General features: G+C 43.7%; 1 protein-coding gene across 1 annotated transcript; it reads left to right on the forward strand.

Moving 5' to 3' along the window:
* The first annotated feature begins 2,778 nt into the window (after nucleotides 1–2,778).
* On the forward strand, nucleotides 2,779–9,691 carry GMNN (geminin DNA replication inhibitor). Its single transcript, XM_040353810.1, has 7 exons — nucleotides 2,779–2,885; nucleotides 5,197–5,263; nucleotides 6,527–6,622; nucleotides 8,061–8,199; nucleotides 8,309–8,391; nucleotides 8,729–8,839; nucleotides 9,228–9,691. The coding sequence occupies exons 2-7, from the start codon at nucleotides 5,207–5,209 to the stop codon at nucleotides 9,399–9,401; spliced, it is 660 nt and encodes a 219-aa protein (XP_040209744.1). The 5' UTR covers nucleotides 2,779–2,885; nucleotides 5,197–5,206; the 3' UTR covers nucleotides 9,402–9,691.
* The last annotated feature ends 13,223 nt before the right edge of the window (nucleotides 9,692–22,914 follow it).

Below are 22,914 nucleotides of genomic sequence, written 5' to 3' on the forward strand. Positions count from 1 at the left end.
GGTGACCTTGGCCAGTTGAATAAAAACCAGCCGACATTTGGCCCGTGTGTATGGCAGGCTTCTGCCAGACGAGCCGACCAGCTCCCAATCAGTGCTGACCGAGGTGTTCTGGGGAGGGGGTCACCCCCTGTCAGAACACAATAGCATAGCAGAGATTGCTGCACCAACATCAGATTGTTAGTACAGTGGCTCTGAGCTGTCAGTTTTTTTCCACTCAAGTCAGCTTTAAACGAAAAAAAGAAAAACTGATAGTGTGTACCAGGCTTTACTCACACTACACATGGTGGCCATTGACCACATATACCCATTGCCTTTTCAGAGAAGTACAAATGTTAATGAGGCATCATGCACACAGAGCTTAAAAAAAAAACCCACTTGTGTAGCGCTACCCCCGGAGGAGCCGCTGGTTAGATTTGGGATCGGCGTATTTAAGTTACCTCTATGTGGCGTCTAGGAGTGATGGTAGTGATGAGAGCAGTAATAGAATGTCCAGACTGTTGGTTGACGTTTTCAGATGCTTTATTTCCTGGTCAAACAAGACCAACATGTCAACCTGAAGTAGACAGGATAGTTTGGTGAAGGAAGAACAACTTTGCAAATTAAGGCTATGGATAGAGAAAGCAGTCCTGCCTTCTATAATTGTATTCGTCTCGTTGCCACTCCAGCCGGAGTGGGTAAAGTGCCCCTGGACAGGCCTCTCTCACAGGTCTGGCAGCCAGAGCGCCACTTAGAACTTCTGGGAAGGAACAAGTCTCTGCCACAGACTTGGCTCTAACTGAATTAGGATGTTGAGATAAGACCTCTGCCACAGGCCTAGTACTTGAAAGGTAGAGCGAATCCTCCCAGTATGTCTTTTTGGGGTCACCGACTGACAGCCTGAATGCAACCTGTCAGTGTCCGGTGCCCAGATCCCCGATGGTTCGTTCAAGCCCTATTGGATCACCTGCCTCCGGGTTCTCCTCAGACCGATCCCCCACCGAACAGCACCCAGCTTGGGATCTTCTCAAAAAGGATGGGAACCCAGTAAGTCACTGGGGTCCCCGGGCACAATCAGTTGCTCCGGGCTATGAGAGCCCAGAGTCAGGAACTCCGCGTAGCACGTGACCCGGCCTGGTAGGCCATAGTGGTGAGGCCCTTGATGTGCGCACACCCTAAAGGTGGGTGCCGCACCTGGAACCCGCGAAGAACCCCGAACGGCCTCCGCCACAGAAATACCCCTCCCCAGCATGCCCCGCGAGAGAAAACTCCTCCAATTGGCTGCTGGTAAGAAGCGGCTCCGCCTGGACCCCTCTGGCGCCACCTGCCGTCCAGAGATGAAACTGCATCTCTGGAGTACAAACTGACCCACAGGACAATCCAGAATTGGCGACAGACAAATTTAACAAATCAAATAAATGAGAGCAACATAACTCTCTCATTCTCCCACTAAATTTAATATAGCACCTGTACGAAAAGTACTCAGGCGCTACACTTATAAAAGGTGTTCAGCGGTTTGATTTTCAGTCTGTAAAAGCACCTCTATGGAAGCCTAGGTGGCCATGTGCACACACAGGCATTTACCAGGGTATTTGATGGGGAGCCCTAGGCCCCTTTCACAATCATGCGACTTGGGACTGCAAAGTTGCATGACAAGTAGGGTTGCCACCTCATCCCTTTAAAAAGGAACACATCTGAATTACACAGATTCTGAGGCTAATTTAATGCAGATAAGGCACCAAGTGAGTTTAATTACCACCTTAATCAGCCACAGAACCTGTGTAATTCAGATGTGTTCCTTTTTAAAGGGATGAGGTGGCAACCCTAAATTGACAAGTCATACCCCACGATTTCCAATGAGTACCATTCATATCTGTGCGACTTCAGAGTAGTCCCTGCACTACTTTGATTCGACATGAGGTTTATAGACCCCAAGATTACACAAGTATTATTTCAAGTCATGTGACTTTCAGGCTGTATATGTGTGAATGGGGCCTTATAGACAAAAAAAAGTTGCATTGAGGAGAGGAGCTAAAGAGCAGAAAATACATTGAACATGCCTAAATTTGTATGAATTAGCCTAAACGCACAAATGTATTCCAAAGAAAACAAAATAATATGAATATTCTGGCCAATAGAATGCATTTACACTCAAATGCCATACACACACACACATAGGGGGTTATTTATGAAAGGCAAATCCACTTTGCACTACAAGTACAAAGTGCACTCGCTATAAATCTGAGGGGTAGATCTGAAATGAGGGGAAGCTCTGCTGATTTTATTATCCAATCATGTGCAAGCTAAAATGCTGTTTTTTTTTTTTTCCCTTGCATGTCCCCCTCGAATCTACAGCGACTGCACTTCACACTTTTTAGTGCAAAATGGATTTGCATTTCATAAATAACCCCCATATTGTATTATTATAGATGTTTTTTCTTCCAAATTCTGTCAGGTTATTTTCCTTCCCGGGTGCACCAGGCCTCACTCCCTCCTCTGCATGCCTTATATGCAGAGAGTAGCCCTAAACCAAAAACACACAAGTCTGAAAACCACACACAGAATAACAAATGCTCCAAAATCACATGAACGCGCCCAGGTTGAGGCGGCAATGTATAAGGTGACCCATGGCTCCTAGTCAGAAGTGCTGACTGCTAAGGCGGGACGGGTAATACACAGCCCTGTGCGCCACGTGACGTCACATGTGTATAGTAAATCCTCTCACAGCAGTCTTCTCCAGTACAGGCGGGAAGGACAGCACACGTGACTCCTTGGCGCTCTGTTATTGGGGCGGGTACGTAGGGTCACATGACGTTGAGCGCTCCGTATAAATGAGGCGGGGCGCGGGAAGAGTCAGAGTGTGTTGAACGTATTTGGAAATCGGTGTGTTGTGAAGAGTTCGCTTTACGGTGAGTTAGCGGGGGCCTGTGCTGGATCTATCATGATGATGGGGGGCAAATTACACATAGGAAGGCCAGGAGGCCTTAATGTGAAGGAGCGTTCTGTGAGACCCGTGTTAATGCGAAAGTAGGACCTAGAAAGGGCTGTGAGGCCGAGACCGCCAAAACCTGACGCAGTGCTGTATAGACCGCCTGAGTGTGCAGGCTCCGGCCTGTGCTTTCTGATGGGGGAGGCAGTACTAGCCAGTCTGCTTTTAGACCAGATGTGTTGCTGGCAGAGCCTCTCGATGTGGCAGTGATGGCTCCGCTGTGTATTGTGACTCATCGTTCGTGCTACGTGGATGTTTGGTGCCACGGCTCCTTGTTCCCGGATGGAGTCCCCTGTGACGAATGCTGGCAGGTTACTAACACAGGCCTTCGTTTCCACCTTCTGTTGGCAAATGCGGTTTATATTGGTGAGATGATAGGCATGCTGTCGACTGTCTGGTGCCCGCCATAGTTTGCTCACCCCTGTCTTGGCAGTTTATTGCCGTTGTTTGATCATTCAGAGCCCTGTGTTGTATCAGTAGATATGGAGGGTGGCTGTGCCCGAGTACCTCTCCTGTCACCATAGGGGCCCCTGGGACTGTCTGTCCTCATACAAGAGGGGGGGTGCACTAGGACAGGGTTACCTCTGTACACCACCACCCTTTGAATTGACATCAGTTGCTACATTCCTACAGGTTGTGTTGTCTGTGGGGTTAGAGGTGCAAAGGAACCCATTCACACAGGCTTCAGTAATGCAGGTTCTTGCTGGCTTAAGATCCTGCCTAAGACTATCATTTGCTTGTGTACAGTGTTAAGATGCATACAATGTCGAATGACTAGACGTGTGTGCATACAGTCTTCAGATCTGTGCTACCCAGGATCCAGACGTATCCCAATGTTTACATTTTTTACATGGAGGTGCAGCTGTATTGGCTCATGGATTATAGTGCAGTGTTTAGATGTGCACAAAACTATGCACGGCACATTTTTTATTTTTTTCCTGTGAATGAGCTCTTGAAGATGGTGTTGAACGAGATGGAGGTGATCAGTGTTCATATCTAGCGGTTATATAGCAATGTTTTTCTTCAGCTGTGACAGTGCTATCCCATACTGATGCAGTGCTGATTTCTGTTGTGCCGAAATAAAACTGGAAAATGTGTCCAATCGGGTGATCATTGTGATGGGTATATGTGGGTTGACAGATAGATCTGCCAGTGTTGCCTGTTCTGAAGTGCATTTAATGTTAGAATTGCTGACTTGGCATCTAAGGGCTTCAGACTTTTGCCTCGGCACATACTGAGAAAATACAGACCATGTACACAAGATTGAAGACTTGAGTTGCTGGCTTGGTCACTCACCAGATACTGAAGTCTGTCTTTAAATCATAGTTGTGTAGACTTATGATTCATGCACACTGTCATTTAGATCTATTCTGGAAAACCTTTCAGGGATGAGTATGCCTAAAACCCATGTTTGGTGTAGCTTATTTGTATTCTAGTGGCCAGAATAGACTGTACCCACTAGTATGACTTGTGTTGCCAGTAAACGCAAGCATTTTACACAAAGTATGTGTACTTTTTTTATTATGCTGGACCTTTTTGAAAGAACTAGTCGGCATTCACCCCTTTCTGCATAAGCCCTTAAAGCGGAGGTTCACCCTAAAACTTTTTTTTTTTTTTTTTTTTTTTTATGTACCATACTTGCGTCAGCTATAGTATGTGTTTTTTTTTTTTGCGCTGTATTTACCGTTTAATTGTTTCGTTTCAGACTCCCACGGGGAGTAGGCGTTCCTATGAAGAGGAACATGATTGACGTCTGGCTATGGTGCGTCACGCGTTCCGAAAATAGCCGGAGTAGGCTCTTCAAGGCGCTATACGGCGCCTGCGCACAGACTAGGAGCTGACTGCAGGCGCCGTATATATCCGAGTCCTATTTCGGCTATATTCGGAACGTGTGATGTGCCATAGCCGGACGTCAATCATGTTCCCCCTCTTCATAGGAACGCCTATTTCCCTGCCGGAGTCTGAAACAAAACTGATCGATTAAACGGTAAATACAGCGGCGAAAACAAAACATACTATAGCTGACGCAAGTATGCTGGATGGGATGGTACATAAAAAAAGTTTTAGGGTGAACCTCCGCTTTAAGTCAGCAATGGCAGCATTTGTATGTCTACCTTTTGAGGAAATATAGTAGAGGTACTTGAGGTGTCTACTCAAAGGCATTGTTTGTAACTAACTTCGTAGGCCACTGAAGACTGGCATGCATTGACATGGTTTTACTTTGTTTGCAGGCTTGTCGACATGAATCCAGGTATGAAACAGAAACTTGCCATGGAGAAGCCTGCAATGTCAATCAAGGTAAGCATTCATGTTGCAGATGCAATTAACTTGTCTGTGCTGGTATGAAAGTAGATCTTTAAGGCTGGCCATTCGTTGTATAATCTTGTACAATTTTTTTTTTTTTTTTTATATTTACCAAAATCATGAGGTTCAAACTTTCATTTGTATGTAATCGGGCAAGCCCTTGCACTAGATAGATGAAGGTAAATCTAAAAGACAAAATTGAATAAAGCAATGATACTGCATGGCCAACCTAACTGAATAAACTGTTTCATTACTGTCTATGCAATGATGGCTTAATTGGGACAAAATGCCCTTGTGATGCACGTATAATGTACATTTTGTCTTTTGCTTGCAACAGTTTAGATGTCGAACTATCCTTTAAAGGCTTATGTTAAGGGGATAGTGTAGAAGATTTTAAATTTTCAGAAGCTGACAAAGTTTAAATGAGATGCCACTTGGGGTTGGAAAATGTCTTGTAATTAGTTGTTGCACCAGACTGTCATTAACCAAGGTTTTGAGTGGTTCTGTGATGCGATTGATTTCCTTAGGACTTAAAAATATATACTTGTCCACTAAATCTGTGCTAAAAGGTTGGTTCACTGATGGTCATTTGCCACTAAATGTGTGCATCTAAAGCGTTTATAAATGTTCAGAAAGTTTCAGTTGTACCCAAATCTAAAGGGCAATCGGGTCTTTGTAAACTGCCAAGGGTTAAGTAAAGGAGAAGTCAGAAGTCGAACTGAATTCTTACTGCAGTTTTAACTAAGATTTTCCCATGAGATAACCTTGTTGTACAGTTACCTGTCATATGAGCCAGTGGTGTCAAGTGTTGCAATTTGAGAATGTGATAATCCATAACTTTAAAGAGTTTGAAATAATAGTTGAAATGTTTAACAGTGCAGGTTCCCATAGTTAACACTCCTATTGATTGACAGGCTGATAATAACCTGCAGTAAAAATGGACCGTGGGAAAGTTTAGCTTGTGTCATGTAGTACAGGTTGTTTCAGTGACTTTCTCACGGTGCTTTAATGCTGCACATATTTCTTACCTGTGTGGTCATCTGGCTCTGTTTGCTATAGCAAGGTGGCGTTGTAGATAACATTATACAATTGGATAATGACTGTAATCCCCTAGTTTACTTTGCCATAAGTGTTGATTAAAGCTGTTGCACAATGGGCTGTCTGGGCTAAAGAATAAACGTTGGCTTTGGGTTATCATTCTGTGTTTTCTAATTACAATATAAGTCTAATGGCATTTACTTAATTTTTTTTTTTTAGAACTTCTTTACGGACAAAACAGAGGTTACTCAAAGGAGGACACTTAAAGTCATTCAGCCTTCTGCCACTGGCCAACTTGTCGGTCGTGCCAAAGAGGTATGTCTACATTATGGTGTGTAGACCACATGTAGGTGGCTTCATCTGATAAAAATTGGCACTATAGCTTTTGAAAGCTGAATATTTGACTATTTTAGTGCAGGCAAGCGCATGTTGTAGTACAACACCTAATTCACATCTGTGCAGTGTGATTTATGTGGTGGGTTACATGGCTTTTAGGTACATTATTCTATTGAACATGTGTATCAAAGATGCAGGATTTTAAACTCTGCACCTGAAGCACACACCGTGAAGGGTCAGGTTATTAACTAGGTGGGGGATGGTTTTTTTTAACACACAACAAACTCCTTCATTTGAAAACGACCACATAACATTCTAGCCATGGTCATCTTGAGAGTACAGATACTAGTGTCTAATATACTTCCTGTAATCCATCTGCCCCTAACTCGGGCAAGCAGGGTGATTGTTTTGCTTAGCTGGGATGTGCAATATTTTGGCTTGCACCAGAAACCTGGAAGCGTCTTTATGTTTAAAGTAAATATACCTTACACTAGTAAATGGTTTGGCATCAAGTTCAGCTTTAAAGTAAGCAATGGCTAGTTTTTTTTTTCTAGGGGTCATATAAAAGTACCTACCTAAATCTTTTTAGGAGAGGGCTTGGTATTTAAGTAAAATGGCATAACCTGATGCTATACTAACCTTGAAGCATACTAATACAAATTTGCATCCAGCCAGTGCAATGTGACAAACAGTAAAACCTTGGTTTGTGAGCATAATTCGTACCCGAAACATGCTTGTAATCCAACGCACTCTTATATCAAAGCTTTTTTTTTGGGGGGGGGGGGTGGTATAAAAGGGGCACCTCTAATTGTAGCAATAAGTTGCTAAATGTTGTACCTTGTTTAAATGTAACAATATTGCTACACTTGAAGGCTCCTTCCACACAAGTCAAGTTGATAGAGTCCACCAGCTCAGCCTGTTAATCTCAGCTGAGCTGGTGGATGACAAGCTCCTCTTCCCTCACTGAGCAGGTAGGGGCTTGTTGGGCGCCGCTGTCTCCTATGGGGAGAACTGACAGCATGTCCATTTTCATCAGATCTCACCCGATCCACCATGGATGGGAACGTATCCCCATACGTCTGTTTTTAGCGGATCAAATGTCAGCGGACATGTCTCCGCTGAGATGCATGGAGCGGCTAGCCGTTAAGGTCCACTGACAGGCGGACCTGAACAGTCCATCCGTGTAACATGACGCTACTCTAATATCAAGACCTCGCTTGTATATCAAGGCAACATTTATTAACATTTTGCTTGTCTTGCAAAACTCTCTCAAACCAAGGTTTTACTGTCATTTTTGCACTTAAATGATGTGTTAAAAATAATACTGTGGAAACGCCTACTGTCATAGGCTATATATGAGCATCAACCTTTTAGTGTTTGCTACATGGCATTCATTGTGATGCAATCTTTTCTCTAGCCTACCAAAAACTCCACCAAAAGGAAGCTGTGGAATGACCAAGGAACACTAAAAAAGGCAAAGGTGGAAGTTGCTATTGATCCAGAGCAGAGGAAAAATGCAGACTGTTCAAGTGAGGCTTATGAGCTCATGATTAAAGGTGAGTCTTGGTTGCCTTGTATGGAACTGTTGCAGTAGACTGCTGTAAACTGTTTAACTTGTCAACTGGCGAGCACAACAGTTGTAACTTTACTTTCTTGCACCTATAGAAACCCCCTCCATCCAGTACTGGAAAGAGCTTGCAGAGGAAAGGAGAAAAGCACTTTATGAAGCCTTGCAGGAAAATGAAAAGGTAATGGCTTGTGTTCAGTGAGATTGGTTTCTTGTGATATTGGTTTTTTTTTTTTTTTTTTTTGTGGAGCTGGTTTTGGGTTGATCTTTTCTGAGATCTGTTTTAGATATTAATAAATGCTTGCAGCTACAGGTCAGATGTTGTACAATAGGCCATTTGGCAGGTTATTCCCCCTGCTGATATAGCCTGAACAATGAAATGGGGTCAGTGCACAAGACTTATTTCTTATAAACTGCACAAATGTTAAGACCTTGACAATGCTCCCTCTCCAAGTAATGAATAAGTAACTGATGGTACAAAGCAGTGTTTAAGTACTAAATGGTGCATCCTTTTACAGTTGCACAAAGAAATTGATCTTAAAGATGGGGAGATTACTCGGCTAAAACAAGAAAACGACGAGCTCCTGGAACTGGCAGGACATGTACAGCACATGGCTAACCTGATTGAGGTGAGTTTTTAAACTTCACAAATTTAGCAGCTTGCATGCAAACAAGTGCTGCCTAATGGACAGTGTTTTAAAAATGGGCAAAGTACAGATTTTACCACAGCTGATGTGAAGGCAGCAGTTACATGTGTGTTTATTTATATATATATATATATATAAAAATTAGCTGCCGTATGTTGCAGCTAAGCCAAATCTATATTCAAGTAAACTATCCAAAGTTGGTACATTCAATTTAACTCTATTGTACAGATGAGCTTGTGAGCTACTAATGTCAAGCCTCAACACGGCATATAGCTATGGATGGCCTTCATTCTGAACTGGTAAAGGCATTAACTGTAAAAGGACCTGAGTAGGGCTGTGGACAGTAGCTAACTAACCTTTTATCTTGCAGAGACTTACAGGCAGTGCACCACAAAGCCTTGAAGATTTAAAAAATCTAGACCTAGAGGAAGCAAGATATGAAGATGAAGCAGAGGAGGAAGAAAGATATGAAGATGGAGCAGATAAGGAAGCAACATGTGAAGATGAATCAGAGGACTACAGTTCTTCAGATGATGATCTTTAATTTAAACCTGAAAGAACTTTTAAGTGGCCACTGCCTGGGCTGTTTGTCCTGTTAGACTTGAAACTGCCACTATTTTCATACTTGTAGCTAGGAAAAGCTACTATAAACTCATTCAAATATGGAGTCTTTAAATGCAGTGCAAAATCCAAACAGGCACTTTTCAGTTGGCCACTTGTTTTAATGCAAATACTATGTATTTTTATCTTGCTTGTAAATAGTTTTTTTTTTTATTCAATGGCCTTGATAAAAGGTAGTTAAATATTTTTTGCCAAATAAACTTCAGTTGGAGCGCACTGGGTTACTTTTTTTTTCAGTGCTTGTAAAATTTAAACAACCTAAAATGTCTTACCTGGTAGTGGCCTCTTCACTAAACGGCATGCAGTCAAAGCCATTGTTTTCAGAAACTAGTTTTATATAGAAATGCACCTCTTGTTCATAACCTCCAGCATCACAAGCACTACTACCTGTGTAAAGGGCAACACAAATGACCTGCAAGTATAACAAAGTTCTATTTAAGGCTGCATAGGATTTTGAACATGCTGGGGTGTTTAACTGTATGGAGGGATTTTATTACAATCTAAAAGACCACTTTTGCCATGCATGTAAATCTATATAACTTTAAGCTCCATTGCTTTATCAGACTTGTGTAAGGACTTTCAAGTCCTAACTCAATTGTGAACCTTTCCATGTATTCGCAGATGGAATTTTGGTACACATTACAGCTAGTAAACGGATCTCGGTCTCCAAATATTGAGGTGGCTCAATTGTAATGGAATTAATACTTGGCTATTGTAAATGTGCCCCAGCAGAAAATGTACTCTGCAGACACTAAGCTTGAGAGCAGCAATCTTACACTCCTGTGTAATCAAACCTATGGTGCTGCAAATGGGCTTTCACTCCCTTGGTGAAAACTGCAGGGTTTGTTGGACCTCTATAATGGGACGGCTTCAGCATTTTTTTTATATACTTTTTTTTTTTTTTTTTTTTCTGTTGGGTCCAGTTCCCTTAACCAAGGGAGTGTAGGGAAGGTGTGTCAACCACTTTCTTCCCTGCCCATAGTTAAATGAAAGCCACAGGAGGCATCTCCCATCCTGAGCAGGTGTCTTGACATCCTTGGCTTCCTGGCCATCTAGGGCACACATGCCCACCATGTCACTCATGAGCCTGTGTGCCCAGGGGCAGTGATGTCTGCTGGGCACATGTTTTTGCCTGAAAAAGCAGGGATGTGGATCTGTAAACACAGATCGACACGGTTGGGAGGAGACTCGATTGCGTTCCCAGTACACGACATGATCGGTCTCCTCCCCTTTGAGTCCCCACCCGTTTGATCACTTCCTAGGTAAGTTAACCTCCTTCCCTGCAAGTGACATTTATACAGTAATCGGTGCTTTTTTTATAGCACTGATCACTGTATAAATGTGTGGTCCCAAAATGGTGTCAAATGTCTGTCACAGATTTCCACCATTGCTAATGCCATAAATGTATCCCCCTAATTCGTAGACGCTATAACTTGTGCAAATCAATATACGCATATACTGTGTGTGTGTATATGTATGTATGTATGTATGTATGTATATATATATATATATATATATATATATATATATATATATATATATATATATACAGCTTGTTTATTTTTTAAATTGGGAGTTTGTAGCAAAATTTTGTTTTTAAAATTGTCTTGTTTATAGCGCAAATAACCGCAGAGGTGATTAAATGCCACCAAAGAGTTTGATTTTGGGTACAGTGTTGCATGACTGCACAATTGCCATTCCAAGTGCAATAGCACTGAAAATAGGCCTGGGCCGGAAGGGTGTGAAAATGCCCTGTATTGAAGTGGTTAAGGAGACACCCATCAGGTAGGCTTTTTATTTTTGCTAGATCAAATCAAGGTGATCTGCAGTTGAGTGGAAATTTGCATTCAGGACTTGTAAATGTTTTGCATTCTTGTGACTTATTTTTTCATAATGGGGCACAGGTGCAAGCCAAGTGTGCATCAAAGCCCAATTTTGAGTTTAGCTAGCCACAAGTATTTTTGGGTCAGCCTGCTAATGGGAATCCTCTCTGCACTATTGTATTCTAAGAGGGGGTTCCCTCTGATGTCTGAATACATGAATCAGTGTGTTGGCCACTGAAAGTTTAATATGCCAGGGGGTTCCCACAAATGCCAACAGCTATAAATGGATTGAAAATTAGCTGATCCATGAACTGGCCAACTTGGCACCCTGAGGTCATGATATGTGGACTGCCTCCTGAATGAATGTCTACTTAGCAGGTGGGGTGGTAGAACTGGCTTGGCCACCTGTGCTGTCAGTGTGAAAGACCCCTTGGTGCCGGTTTGGTTTGAACCAGTGAGAAGGTATTTGACTTGGAAATTTTCATGCTCGGGAGTTGGCTTCTGTAGTGCTTGGAACAGGTAGGTGTTACCTGTTATACTTGCCTGTGCTCAATCGTTTTGCAGTGCAGCCCTGAATCCCCCCCTGCTCTGGGGGCACATGTGCATGCCAACTCCTGAGGCAACTGTCAAGGCAGTGGAAGCCAATGAGAGCTGCTCTTCTAGATCAAGATGTAGCTTGAGCAAGTATTGGAGGGAGCTGCACACTGAAGGTGAAAGGCCTTTTGTACCACTTTACTGGTTTTCCAGCTATGGGTGGAGACCTTAATACACCAACAGTCCCTCGGATTATTATACAGGATTTGTATAGCACCACTAGTTTATGCATCGCTTTACCGTCTAACTCAGGCCATATACCTGAAAGTTTGGAAAAATTCCCGGTGCACCTCTAAAAGTCTTCAGGTCAAAAGTTTAGTGTCCGTTTTGGAATTTCTCCATGATGGAATGGAGAAGGGGCTGGCAGCCAGCACCCTAAAAACAGGTGGAGGCTTTGAGATTCTTTTTGAGAAAACCCTATCCAGAAAAGTGTTTTTTTTTTTTTTTTTTTTTTTGTTAGGGCACAAAATAGGCTGGTAGCCCTTAAAGTTTTTCCCAGTTGGGATCTGTCTGGTTTACAGGAGCTCCGTTTGAAACCTTACAGGAAGTATCCTTACAAAACGTAGTTCTTAAAACAATTTTTCTGGTAGCCATTAGGTTGGTGTGCTTCAGGCCCTGGCAGTCGCAGAACCCTTTCTTAAAGTTTGTTCAGAGTAATCCTTCAAACAGACCCAGCGTTCACAGGAAATGGTCCTGCCCACTTTCTCCTCAGCTCCTGCCAATCCAGGAGAAGCTTTCCACACATTGGATATGAGAAGATGTCTGCTACACTTTCTATCAGTTGCCAAAGAACTCAGAAAGTTAAATGCTCTCAATATTCTCAGGCTCACGTAAAGGGGAGCACGCTGGGCAGATGGCTTGGATTGGCAATCTCGGAGGCCTACGAAGGGAGAAATACCCCCTCAGGTATTGCTGCTTGTTCTACGAGATCAACGACCATTTCCTGGCCCGAAAGGACCAGTGCTACTCCTGAACGAACTTGCAAGGCTGCCACTTGGTCCAACTACTTGACATTTCTCCGACATTATAGGTTGGACTTGCTGTCTGCTGCAGATCAAGCTTTCAGCAGGAAGGTACTGCAGACAGTAGTCCCACCCCAGGCAAGTTTCTCGGTTATCCTCTCAGAGGTTGTCCTGAAAGGCAATTTGAGAGACTTAGGGCCCTTTCACACGTACGGACCGTATGTCTGCATTTTCATCCGTCCGTTTGCGGATGAAAACTGGACATACACGGGTCCCTGTGTGATTACAGGTGTCATCCGCTGACACCCGTAATTTGTCCGCCTCCGCAAAGATCCGCATTTGCAGACGGAAGAAATCCTATTTTTCTTCAGTTTGCCGGATCGGATGAACACGGACATACGGTCCGTGTTCGTCCGATCCCCCATAGGGGGAGAGCGGAGGAAACACAGGGTGGTCCCTGCACAGTGTGCGGGGACCGCCCTGTCAGCTGCCAGCTCAGCAGGGATTTTACGGAGGATCCCCGCTGAGCTTTGCGGACACACGGAGCGGATCATTACTGATCCGCTCCGTGTGAAAGGGCCCTTACTGGTGGCGGTATTTCTAAGCCTTTTAGAACAACCGCTTCTTCCCTCCCTTGTGTATCTTAGAAGTGGTTTTAAGTGTCTATCATGGTGGTTTTCTGTGCTTTGATTTCCAGTATGTCGGAGAACACACTAACTGAAGCCATGGTGGAAGAGGAGAAATTTAAAGGCTGCATGTGTTTCCTGCGCTCTCTCCAAGGTTGTCCTAAAAGGCTCTTAGAAATACCGTCACTGGTAAGTCTAAGTTTTTTTTTTTTCTCCCCTCACCTTTCAGGACAGCACCTTGGAGAAGAGCGTAGCTCCACCTCTTCACAGGAAACACTGCTCCTTCGCCGGCTCATGGGAGTAATGGTCCTCTGGAAGTGAGCTGTGTTCAATTCAATAGCTGTGTTCCCCGCCGTGTGCGTCATATACAGCCCCTCCCCCCTTGTCTGGGAAACTTTGATAGACAGATCACCCATCCAATCCTGGGATTGGTGATCTGTCTATCAAAGTGCTCGGACAAGGGAGGAGGGGCTGTATATTACACGCACGGCGGGGAACACAGCTATTGAATTGAAAGCTGTAATGTTCCCTGCGCTCTGAACAACCAAAAGGCGGCGACTCTCCTCTCCTTGCTCGCCCCCCCTCAAAATTTACTCGCAAAATGCGAGCGTAAATTTTGAGGGATGGTAAAGGTCTTATGCAAGATCTGCATAGACACCTTGGAGAGAGGGATTCTGAGCAGGAGTCAGGACTAGCAGCTTCCGTAAAGGAACTATCGTCCACCTTTTCATCTTTTAAAAATCTCTGAAAGGTTTCAACTCCCCTCTAATCCCATCTCCCAGGATACAACCCCTCCACTTGCTCAGGGTTCTGCACCTGCCACTACACCGAGGGCAGAGGAGGCTTCAGGTCCTTCCGGTGTTGAACAGGCACGTCCAGATAGTGCCACCTCTGATTCTCAGGAGGGTTCGGAGGAGGAGGGACAGGGAGTCCAGTAAGCCCTCCAGATATACGTTATCCCTGGATGAGGTAGAGGACCTCTTGGGGGCAATTTATACAACTCTCAGTATCCAGACTGACAAAAAAACTTTAACCCTCCATGACCAAGTGTACAAGGGCCTGGGGGAGCAAAAGAAAAAGTCTTCCCAGTACATGAGGTACTGATTGACATGGTTAGCAAGGAATGGCAGGATCTCGAAAGGAAGCCCTTCTTTTCTAGGTCTCTTAAAAGATTTCATTTTTTGGATGACCCAGCGTCTATTTGGAATAAAACTCCCAAATTAGACGCAGCCTTCTCCCAGGTCTCTAGAAACACGGACCTAGCGTTCGAAGACATGGGAGCCCTAGCTGATGTAATGGACAAGAGGATAGACTCCCTTCTGAAAAAGACTTGGCACTCTACAATGGGGAATCTAAAGACAGAAATGGCTGTAACAGTTGTGGCCCGCAACTTAGAGCACTGGCTCTCTAAGATCCGGGAGCACATTGAGGCTGGAACAGCTAAGGATACCATCTTGTCCTCCTTTTTCCACAATCCTGCGAGGAATCTCATGTATTGCTGACACCTCAGCGGAATCTAGCCGCATGTCGGCCAAGTCAGCAGCCCTGGCTAACTCGGCCAGAAGAGCCCTCTGGCTCAAAACTTGGCCAGGTGACAACGCCTCTAAGGCCAAGTTATGTGGGATATCCCTGTTGGAGACCTGCCATTTGGCCCAGGTCTAGAAACTGTTCTAGACCGCACGGCAGATAAGAAGTCCTTTCCTCTCAAACAAAAGGCCCCAGTGCAGACAAAGAAGGGGTTTCGTCCGCAAAAACAAAAGGGGGCACCCAAGCCTGAAGGGCAGAAGAAAGCTTGGACCCCTAAAGGCAAGGGCAGAGGAGGGGCGATTTTTTCATCCTGAGCAGGCCATTAAAAAATAATGACTCTCCAGTCAGGGTGGGGGGAAGACTAGGGACCTTCCTCCCACAATGGGAGGCGATTTCTCCCAACCAGTTCATCCTGGGGGGGTCATAAGAAGAGGGTATCGTCTAGAGTTTGCAAGACCCCCCCAGAGATACCTGGTTACGCAGTTACCCAAGTGCAGGGAGAGGTCCGAAGCCTTGCTGGGGGGCCTTATGGGATCTGGAAGGTCAGAGCGTTGTCCGCAGAGTTCCAGAAGCAGAAGAAGGGAAGGGATTCTATTCACACATTTTCATTGTGAAGATGGCTTCTGGAAAATTAAGGTTAATTCTGAATTTAAAACCCCTGAACAAGTCAATTACTTACAAACGATTCCGCACGGAGTCGATATTCACAGTCAGGGCCCTTCTCCCCCACAACTGCTTCATGGTATCCCTGGACCTCATGGACGCTTATCTACACGTCCCGATCGCAGAAAGTTCTCAAGTTTTCTGCGGCTAGCGGTAGACTTAGATGGAACGATTGTACACCTACAGTTCCGGGCTCTGCCATTCAGGCTATCCTCATCGCCCCGCATTTTTTACCAAAGTCTTGGTGGAACCCGTGGCGTTTCTGCGACTCCAGGGAGTGTCCATTATAGCTTACCTGGACGACCGACTCCTATTCGCAGCATCTCCAGAGCAGCTTTCCAGAGAAATGATGATAAAAGTCTTAACAGACCTGGGGTGGCTACTGAACTTGGAGAAGTCCAGTCTGATCCCCTCACAACGTATCACATACTTAGGATACTTGTTGGATTCAACCTTCGTAAGAGTGTTTCTCCCGACAGAGAAGGTCTTAAAGTTAGACAGAGCAGTGGCCTCTCTACAATGCAACCAGTTGGTCTCGATAAGATCTCTGATGTCAACTTTAGGTCTGCTGACATCTACCCTCCCAGCAGTCCAATGAGCAGGACTACACTTTCGCCCCCTGCAGGCCTTCGTTCTAAGGGTGTGGGACCACAGTCTAGACTCTAGAGGCTCTAGACACCTTAGTTCAAGTACCAGATGAAGTAAAAAGATTTCTCTGGTGGTGGAGGAAGGTAACAAACCTTTTGCAGGGACGTCTGTGGCTTATCTTGGTGTCTCGGGTGGTAACCACAGATGCAAGTGGCAAGGGCTGGGGGGCAGACCTGGGATCCCTTCCAGTTCAGGGCATCTGGTGGTTTGAAGAACTAAAGAGATTGTCCAATTGGAAGGAGCTAAGGGCAGTTGGGCTGGCCCTTAGATTTTTCCAGAAGGAACTCCGGAGGCACCACACTCAGGTGAGGTCGGATAATTTGTAGCTTACCTAAACAAGCAGGGCGGCACGGGAAGTGGAGTTCTGTCAGCCCTAGAGGCAGACATTCTGGGCTGGGCCGAGATCAACACTCTCACTCTCAGCAGTCTTTCTGAGAGGCGAGAAAAATGTGTTGGCAGACTTTCTCAGTCGGAAGCAACTGAGAGAGAGAATGGGTCCTCAATCAGGAGGTCTTCAGTCTCTCGGTCAAGAGATGGGGTCCACCGGAGTGTGTTCTTTGTGTCAAAAGAAAACGCGAATGCCCCTCATTTTTCTCTCTAAACAGAGGAGAGGGAGCACTGGGGGTGGACGCACTGACCCAAAGCTGGCAGTTCAGGAGGTGCTACGCATTCCCACCACCGGTTTTATGAATTTTCAGATGGAAAACACTTCCCTGATCCTAGTGGCACCACATTGGCCCAAGAGGGCATGTTTCTCAGTCCTCAAGCAGCTGGTTGTAGAACACCCCCTATTCCTACCACCTCGAGAGGATCTTATCTCACAGGGCCCGGTCCTCTGCCCTCAAGTACACAAATGGAAGCTAGCTACTGAGGAGGGCATACTGAAATCTAAGGAATTTTCAAAAAAATTGATTGCCACCCTTCTTAATAGCAGGAAAAAGGAGATTAGCCAAATTTACAGGAAGGTCTGGCTTCGCTTCAACAAGTGGTGCGTAGGATGCTCTTGTTCGGTGCAGAGCCCCACAGCCATTCTGGAATTTTTAAAGTGTGGTGCAAATAAGGGTCTTCCCATAAGTACCCTCAAAGTGACACTGTTTTGATGTTGAATTTTAAAAGCAGCGGTCTTCCGTCACATTAGAAAACGTGTGAGATCAGCAGGCTTGCCACTGCTTTTAAAATTCAACATCAAAACAGTGTCGCAGATTTCTAAATACTGTATTTCACTATATAAGCTCAGTTTAGTGGTAAAAATAAGTTTGAAATGCAAGATTTTGGTGGGTGTAAAAAGATGTCCACTTGAACGCCAATTATGTTATGAAATCTGACGGGTCGCCTAATCTGACGGAACACCTGCCTTCTTAAAGTGTTACTAAACCCAGGACCCTGCATTCACTACATCTGGTTTCCCACAGTACACAGAACATGAAAATGCAATTATTTTAGTAAATATAAACTGCTAAATACCTTTTCACATTACCAGTATATACCAGTCTTGTGACTTCTATCAGTGTCTGGCTGAGCACTGGTTAAAGCTTGTAGGAGTTTTCATTCACCTCTGACTTTCCTATGAAGCTGTATGACTACTGACCCTCTGTCTGGACAGTGCTGATCGGTCCTGTGCTGATCACATACAGCCAACCAAAAAAATATCTCTAGCAATACACATCAAACTGAGCATGTGCAAGAGTACCCCCAAGGCTGTGTTCTATCAGCAGATGGATTGGTGGCAGTAAGAGGAGAATCAAGGAAGACAGGATCAAACAGCCTTTTTACACGATGCAGAGGATTAACCCCTTAGGGTCCACTGGGAGTATAATAAGCATACTTTACTGCATATACACACTAATTTTACTGTTGTGGGTTTAGTAACACTAACTACAGAAGTTCTGGGAGGATGAGTCTCAGGAGGGATCCCAGGAATCAAAGCTTGCAGGCAGCAAGGTATTATGGGATATGGAGTCCTTTGCAATATAAATAATGAGCAGAGGAGAAGCTGCAAAGCATGCAGGGAATCCAGGAAATTGTGGAAAGAGATGACTGAGGCCTCGTACACACGACAGAGTTTCTCGGCAGAATTCACCGAGAAACTCGGTCAAAACCCGGATTCTGCCGAGAAACTCTGTCGTCTGTACACTTTTGGCTCGATGGAGCCGCCGAGGAGCTCGTCGAGAAAATAGAGAACATGTTCTCTATTTTCTCGTTGTTCTATGGGAGAAGGCGGCCCGCCGAGCTCCTCGGCGGCTTCATCCCAGAACTCGACGAGGAACTCGACATGCTTGGCACGTCGAGTTCCTCGGCCGTGTGTACGGGGCCTAACAGACAAGCAGGATTCCTGCCATTACTAGTATAATTTTTTTTTTATTCCAGTATATATCCCGTAGTTTGTAGATGCTATAACGTTTGCAAAACCAATCAATATATGCTTATTGGGATTTTTATCAAAAATATGTAATTGTCAGACTTTTTTCTGTTCATAGCGCATAAAATAAATATGGCAGTGGTGATCAAATACCACCAAAAGAAAGCTCTATTTGTGGGGAAATTACATACAGTAATTTTATTTGGGTAGTGTTGCATGACCACGCAATTGTCAGTTAAAGTAATGCGGTGCCGTATCGCAAAAAAAAAGGCTTGGTCATGAAGGGGGGGGGGGGGGGGGGGGTAACTTCCAGGGGTCAAGTGGTTAAAGGGTATCTAAACGTAAAAACTAAAAAATTAATATATTGCAGCTTACTATTCTTTAGTTGATGTGGCTTTCTGTTTATATATTTTTTTGCTCTACCTATATTTGACCTGTTTAAACTTGGAGTAACACATGAATTTATTCACTATTTACAGAGCTTGGCTGTCACCCAGGCAGGACTTCAAACATGTTCATCTCTGTTACATGAGCAATAGGGAGATTATTATATATTATAGCAAGATGCATCCAGTTCAGCTCACAGAAAGTCTGGCAAGATCAATACGTATATTCTGTATTTCCTGAAATTGTTCTTTATTCTTGAAAAATAAAAACAAATGCAGCCACCATAGCATCTAAATAATGATAAGCTGCAATATATTACATTTTTGTTTGTGTGTATAACTATCCTTTCAAAATGTGTACTTCAGCTAATCAACTAACAAACACCTCCCCCTGAAAAATTGTCAGGATTTCCATCGTCAGATGTTTTGAATTCAGCTATTTACTATAAAGGCTGCACAAATGTGTCACATCCAGCCAGCCACCAGCAAAATTTGAGCATGAAATGGGGCAAGGCCTGTGAACTGTCATAGAAAATAATTGTATAATAATAGTTACTTTTATTTTTTATGGTTTGGTTAAAGGAGAAGTACAGCCAAAGCTTGTTTGGCTGGACTTCTCACAGGAGTGCAGTTTGTTCTACACTCCTGTGACCTGTTTTCAGCAGAGAGCGGTCTGAAGTCTGCTCTCTGCTGACGTCACAGAGTCAGTCCAGGCACCGAGTCAGGATCCGCCCACATGCCTGGACTGACACCCGGCTCAGCCTCTCAGGGAGTCAGTTGGAGCCTGAGCCGGCCGCCCCCAGCCATCCAATGAGCGAGGAGGGGGAAAAGCAGAGAGCTGTGACTGACAGCCACCAGCTCTCTGCTCGGGGAGCTGTGAGAACCAAGCCATCAGCAGTGTTCAATCACTCGGTTCTCAGTGTAGAGGCGCCGGGGGACTGATGCTGCATCCACCTAAGTAAGTATAAATAATAAAATAAAAAAAACATATGAGAATTTTCACTAATGGATTGACAGTTTTTTTTTGTTTTTTTTATATAAACCCACCAATCAGTTACTGATATTAAAATACTAAAATAAGATTGCGCTAAATTATCACAAAATAAAATTTGTGAAAAAACAAACCAAAAAAATTAGTGTGTGGTTATCATTGTATAACGAACGTATAACTGTATAACGAACGTGCCCCCGTGCTTCCGGGGTCACGTTTCAACGTGATGACGTCAGTGCGTGGCTCCACCCTGACTAGTTTCGACGTGAACAGTCGTTCTCTAAGGGCGCACGTTCGTTTTACATCTTGTCTTTTATTTGTTTTTACCTGTGAGTACTGTGTATTGGATACACATATTTTTTAAATAAAATCCGGAGTTTTTTCCTTGCGGTACTTCACTATCCGAGCATTTATTCCTTCTTGGGTACTACATTGGTGTTTGGAGCCTCGAGGTGAGCCGAGTGTGTTCCTGGAGGAAGACTGGGATCTTTACAACCAGGCAAGGACCAGCTGACCATTGTGGAGTGTTGCAGTCCCCCCCCCCCCCTTCTGGGATTGAGTGGGTCGTTATGCTGTACTTGTTTGGCCGTCTGGTAAGAGTTTAATACCTACCACTTCCTTGGTGGATTTTCTACATTCTACTCAAACTATACTTCGATCGGTGGTGGAATTTCTTCATCTTTATTCCTCTCAACTTACATCTGTGAAATCGATTTTTTCTCTCTATGGAAAATTGTTTTTAGGAGTCACATATTGTGTGGGGGTAATTACCTTGAGCTTTCACTTTATGTTTTGAGTTTGGACTGAATTCAATTTATTTATTTAAATATATGGCTTATATGTCTTCCTTGATATGTTATCACATGGGTTACACTAAAGAGCATTTGGAATAATTTTGATTTTTTTAAAAATAAAAAATTCTTCTCATGTATACAGTGATAACCACACACCCATTTTTTTGGTTTGTTTTTTCACAAATATTATTTTGTGATAATTTAGCGCAATCCTATTTTGGTATTTTTGTTTGTTTTCATATGTCTATCACATGTGGTAAAATGTTGCAGCTTTAGTTATTAATTTAACACGGTTTTGCTCATTTATCTTTGATTCATTTTTAGCACTTCATATCCCTTAGGGCGATATTTTCCGTTGTAAATTATAGTTACTGATATGAGGAAAAACGTTTAAATAAGGCCAGTTTTCTTTTTTATCGGCCTCCAAACGACTCCTAAATGTTAGCCTATGGGGTTGATTTACTAAAGGCAATTATGCTGTGCAGTTGATCCAGAGCTTAGTAAATATGATAGAGCTTCGCTTTCCAAAGAATACCCAATCACACGCAAGGAAATAAAAACTGAATTTTTGCTTACACACGATTGGAAAATAGAAATCAGCAGAGCTTCCCCTCATTTACAAAGATCTGGAGCAACTGCACCTGCACATTATATTTGCTTTTAGTAAATCAACCCCTATGTGTCCATGTCCACTATAGGTGTTGGTAGAAGCATTTAAAGGCAAGAAAAAAAAACATTCACTTGTACATTCAGGAGAGAAGCATTTAGGCAGAAAAAAAAAACACGTAAAAATTTGTGTAAAAATGGCTAAACGCGCTTAAGCGCTGGACGCATTTAGAGCTTGAGCACTTAAAATGAATGACTGCCAAAGTGCTTGATGCACTTTTTAGGCTGCTGTTCTCCTGCCAGGAGAAAAGGGTTTAAAAGAGCGCCCGAGTGCATGGGGCCTTATTCATGCATTAAATAGCCTTTTTATGAATAGTCTGTTCAATTGTCTAAAAAAAAAAAAAAATTGTGTTTTTCTCCAGCTGTTTACTAAAACAAAAGAATTGATGGAAGTGTAATGGTATGGAAATGTATGAAGCATTCAGAATAAAGGCCTTTGTTTTAGTTCCTAAGCACAAGGAAATAAGACATTAACATTGATCACAAAAGAAACGGACAATGCAGTTGTGCCCTCTGGCACAATGAATATCACTGGCAGAGAAGGACAGGGACTCTTCATTGACATTAGCAGGAAGTGTGACAAAGCCTCTTCATGGAGTGGGGAGGGAAGGTGGGTAAAATGAAAAACGTGGTGTGTGGATTTGTAGCAAATTAAAATTGTAAGAGCAGGTTCACACAGGGGCGACTTAGCCGCCTGACAAGTCACACTCCGTTCTGTACTATGGAACCGTTCTAATAGGAGCGACTCAAGTCTCTCCGACTTAGAAACAGGCTCTTGTACGACTTTGGGACGACTTCAGGGCAACTTGCATTGACTTCAATATAGAAGTCATTTTGCAAGTCGCCTCTGAAATCGTGTGCAGATCGCCTTGCTGAGTCGCTCAGCAAGTCGTGCTGCCCATGTGTGAACCGGCTTTTAGGGCAAATTATATTGCATGCAAGCAAAAATAGTTGTGATATTGATTTCTTACAATTCAAACATGACTAGTCAGTTTGAAGCATTCAAATAATGTTTTGTTGCAATGAGTTCTGAACACTATTGGATTTTTCTGCAGATTTTTGTCTTCAGATTTACCAAAACCATATAATATGAGGTGCGAGCTTAAAGGGTTTGTAAAGGATTTTTTTTTTATCCTAATAGCTTCCTTTACCTTAATGCAGTGCTGTTTTCATGTCCTCATTGTTCGTTTTTGCTCTCAAGTTGCTGTAATTCTTCTCTGATCTCCACACTTCCTGGCTGTCTGTTTCCTGATAACCACAGTACTGGGAGCTTTCTCTCTGTGGTCACTAATCAAGGAGGTGTGATTACTGTGTGTCTAAAACCCCACAGCACCAATCAGTTTCGTTTTCCAAAACATCACTGCCCTGTATTGGCTCTGTGGCTCTGTACATCACAG

This window comes from Rana temporaria, chromosome 5 (genome assembly GCF_905171775.1).
Source record: "Rana temporaria chromosome 5, aRanTem1.1, whole genome shotgun sequence".
NCBI lineage: Eukaryota > Metazoa > Chordata > Amphibia > Anura > Ranidae > Rana > Rana temporaria.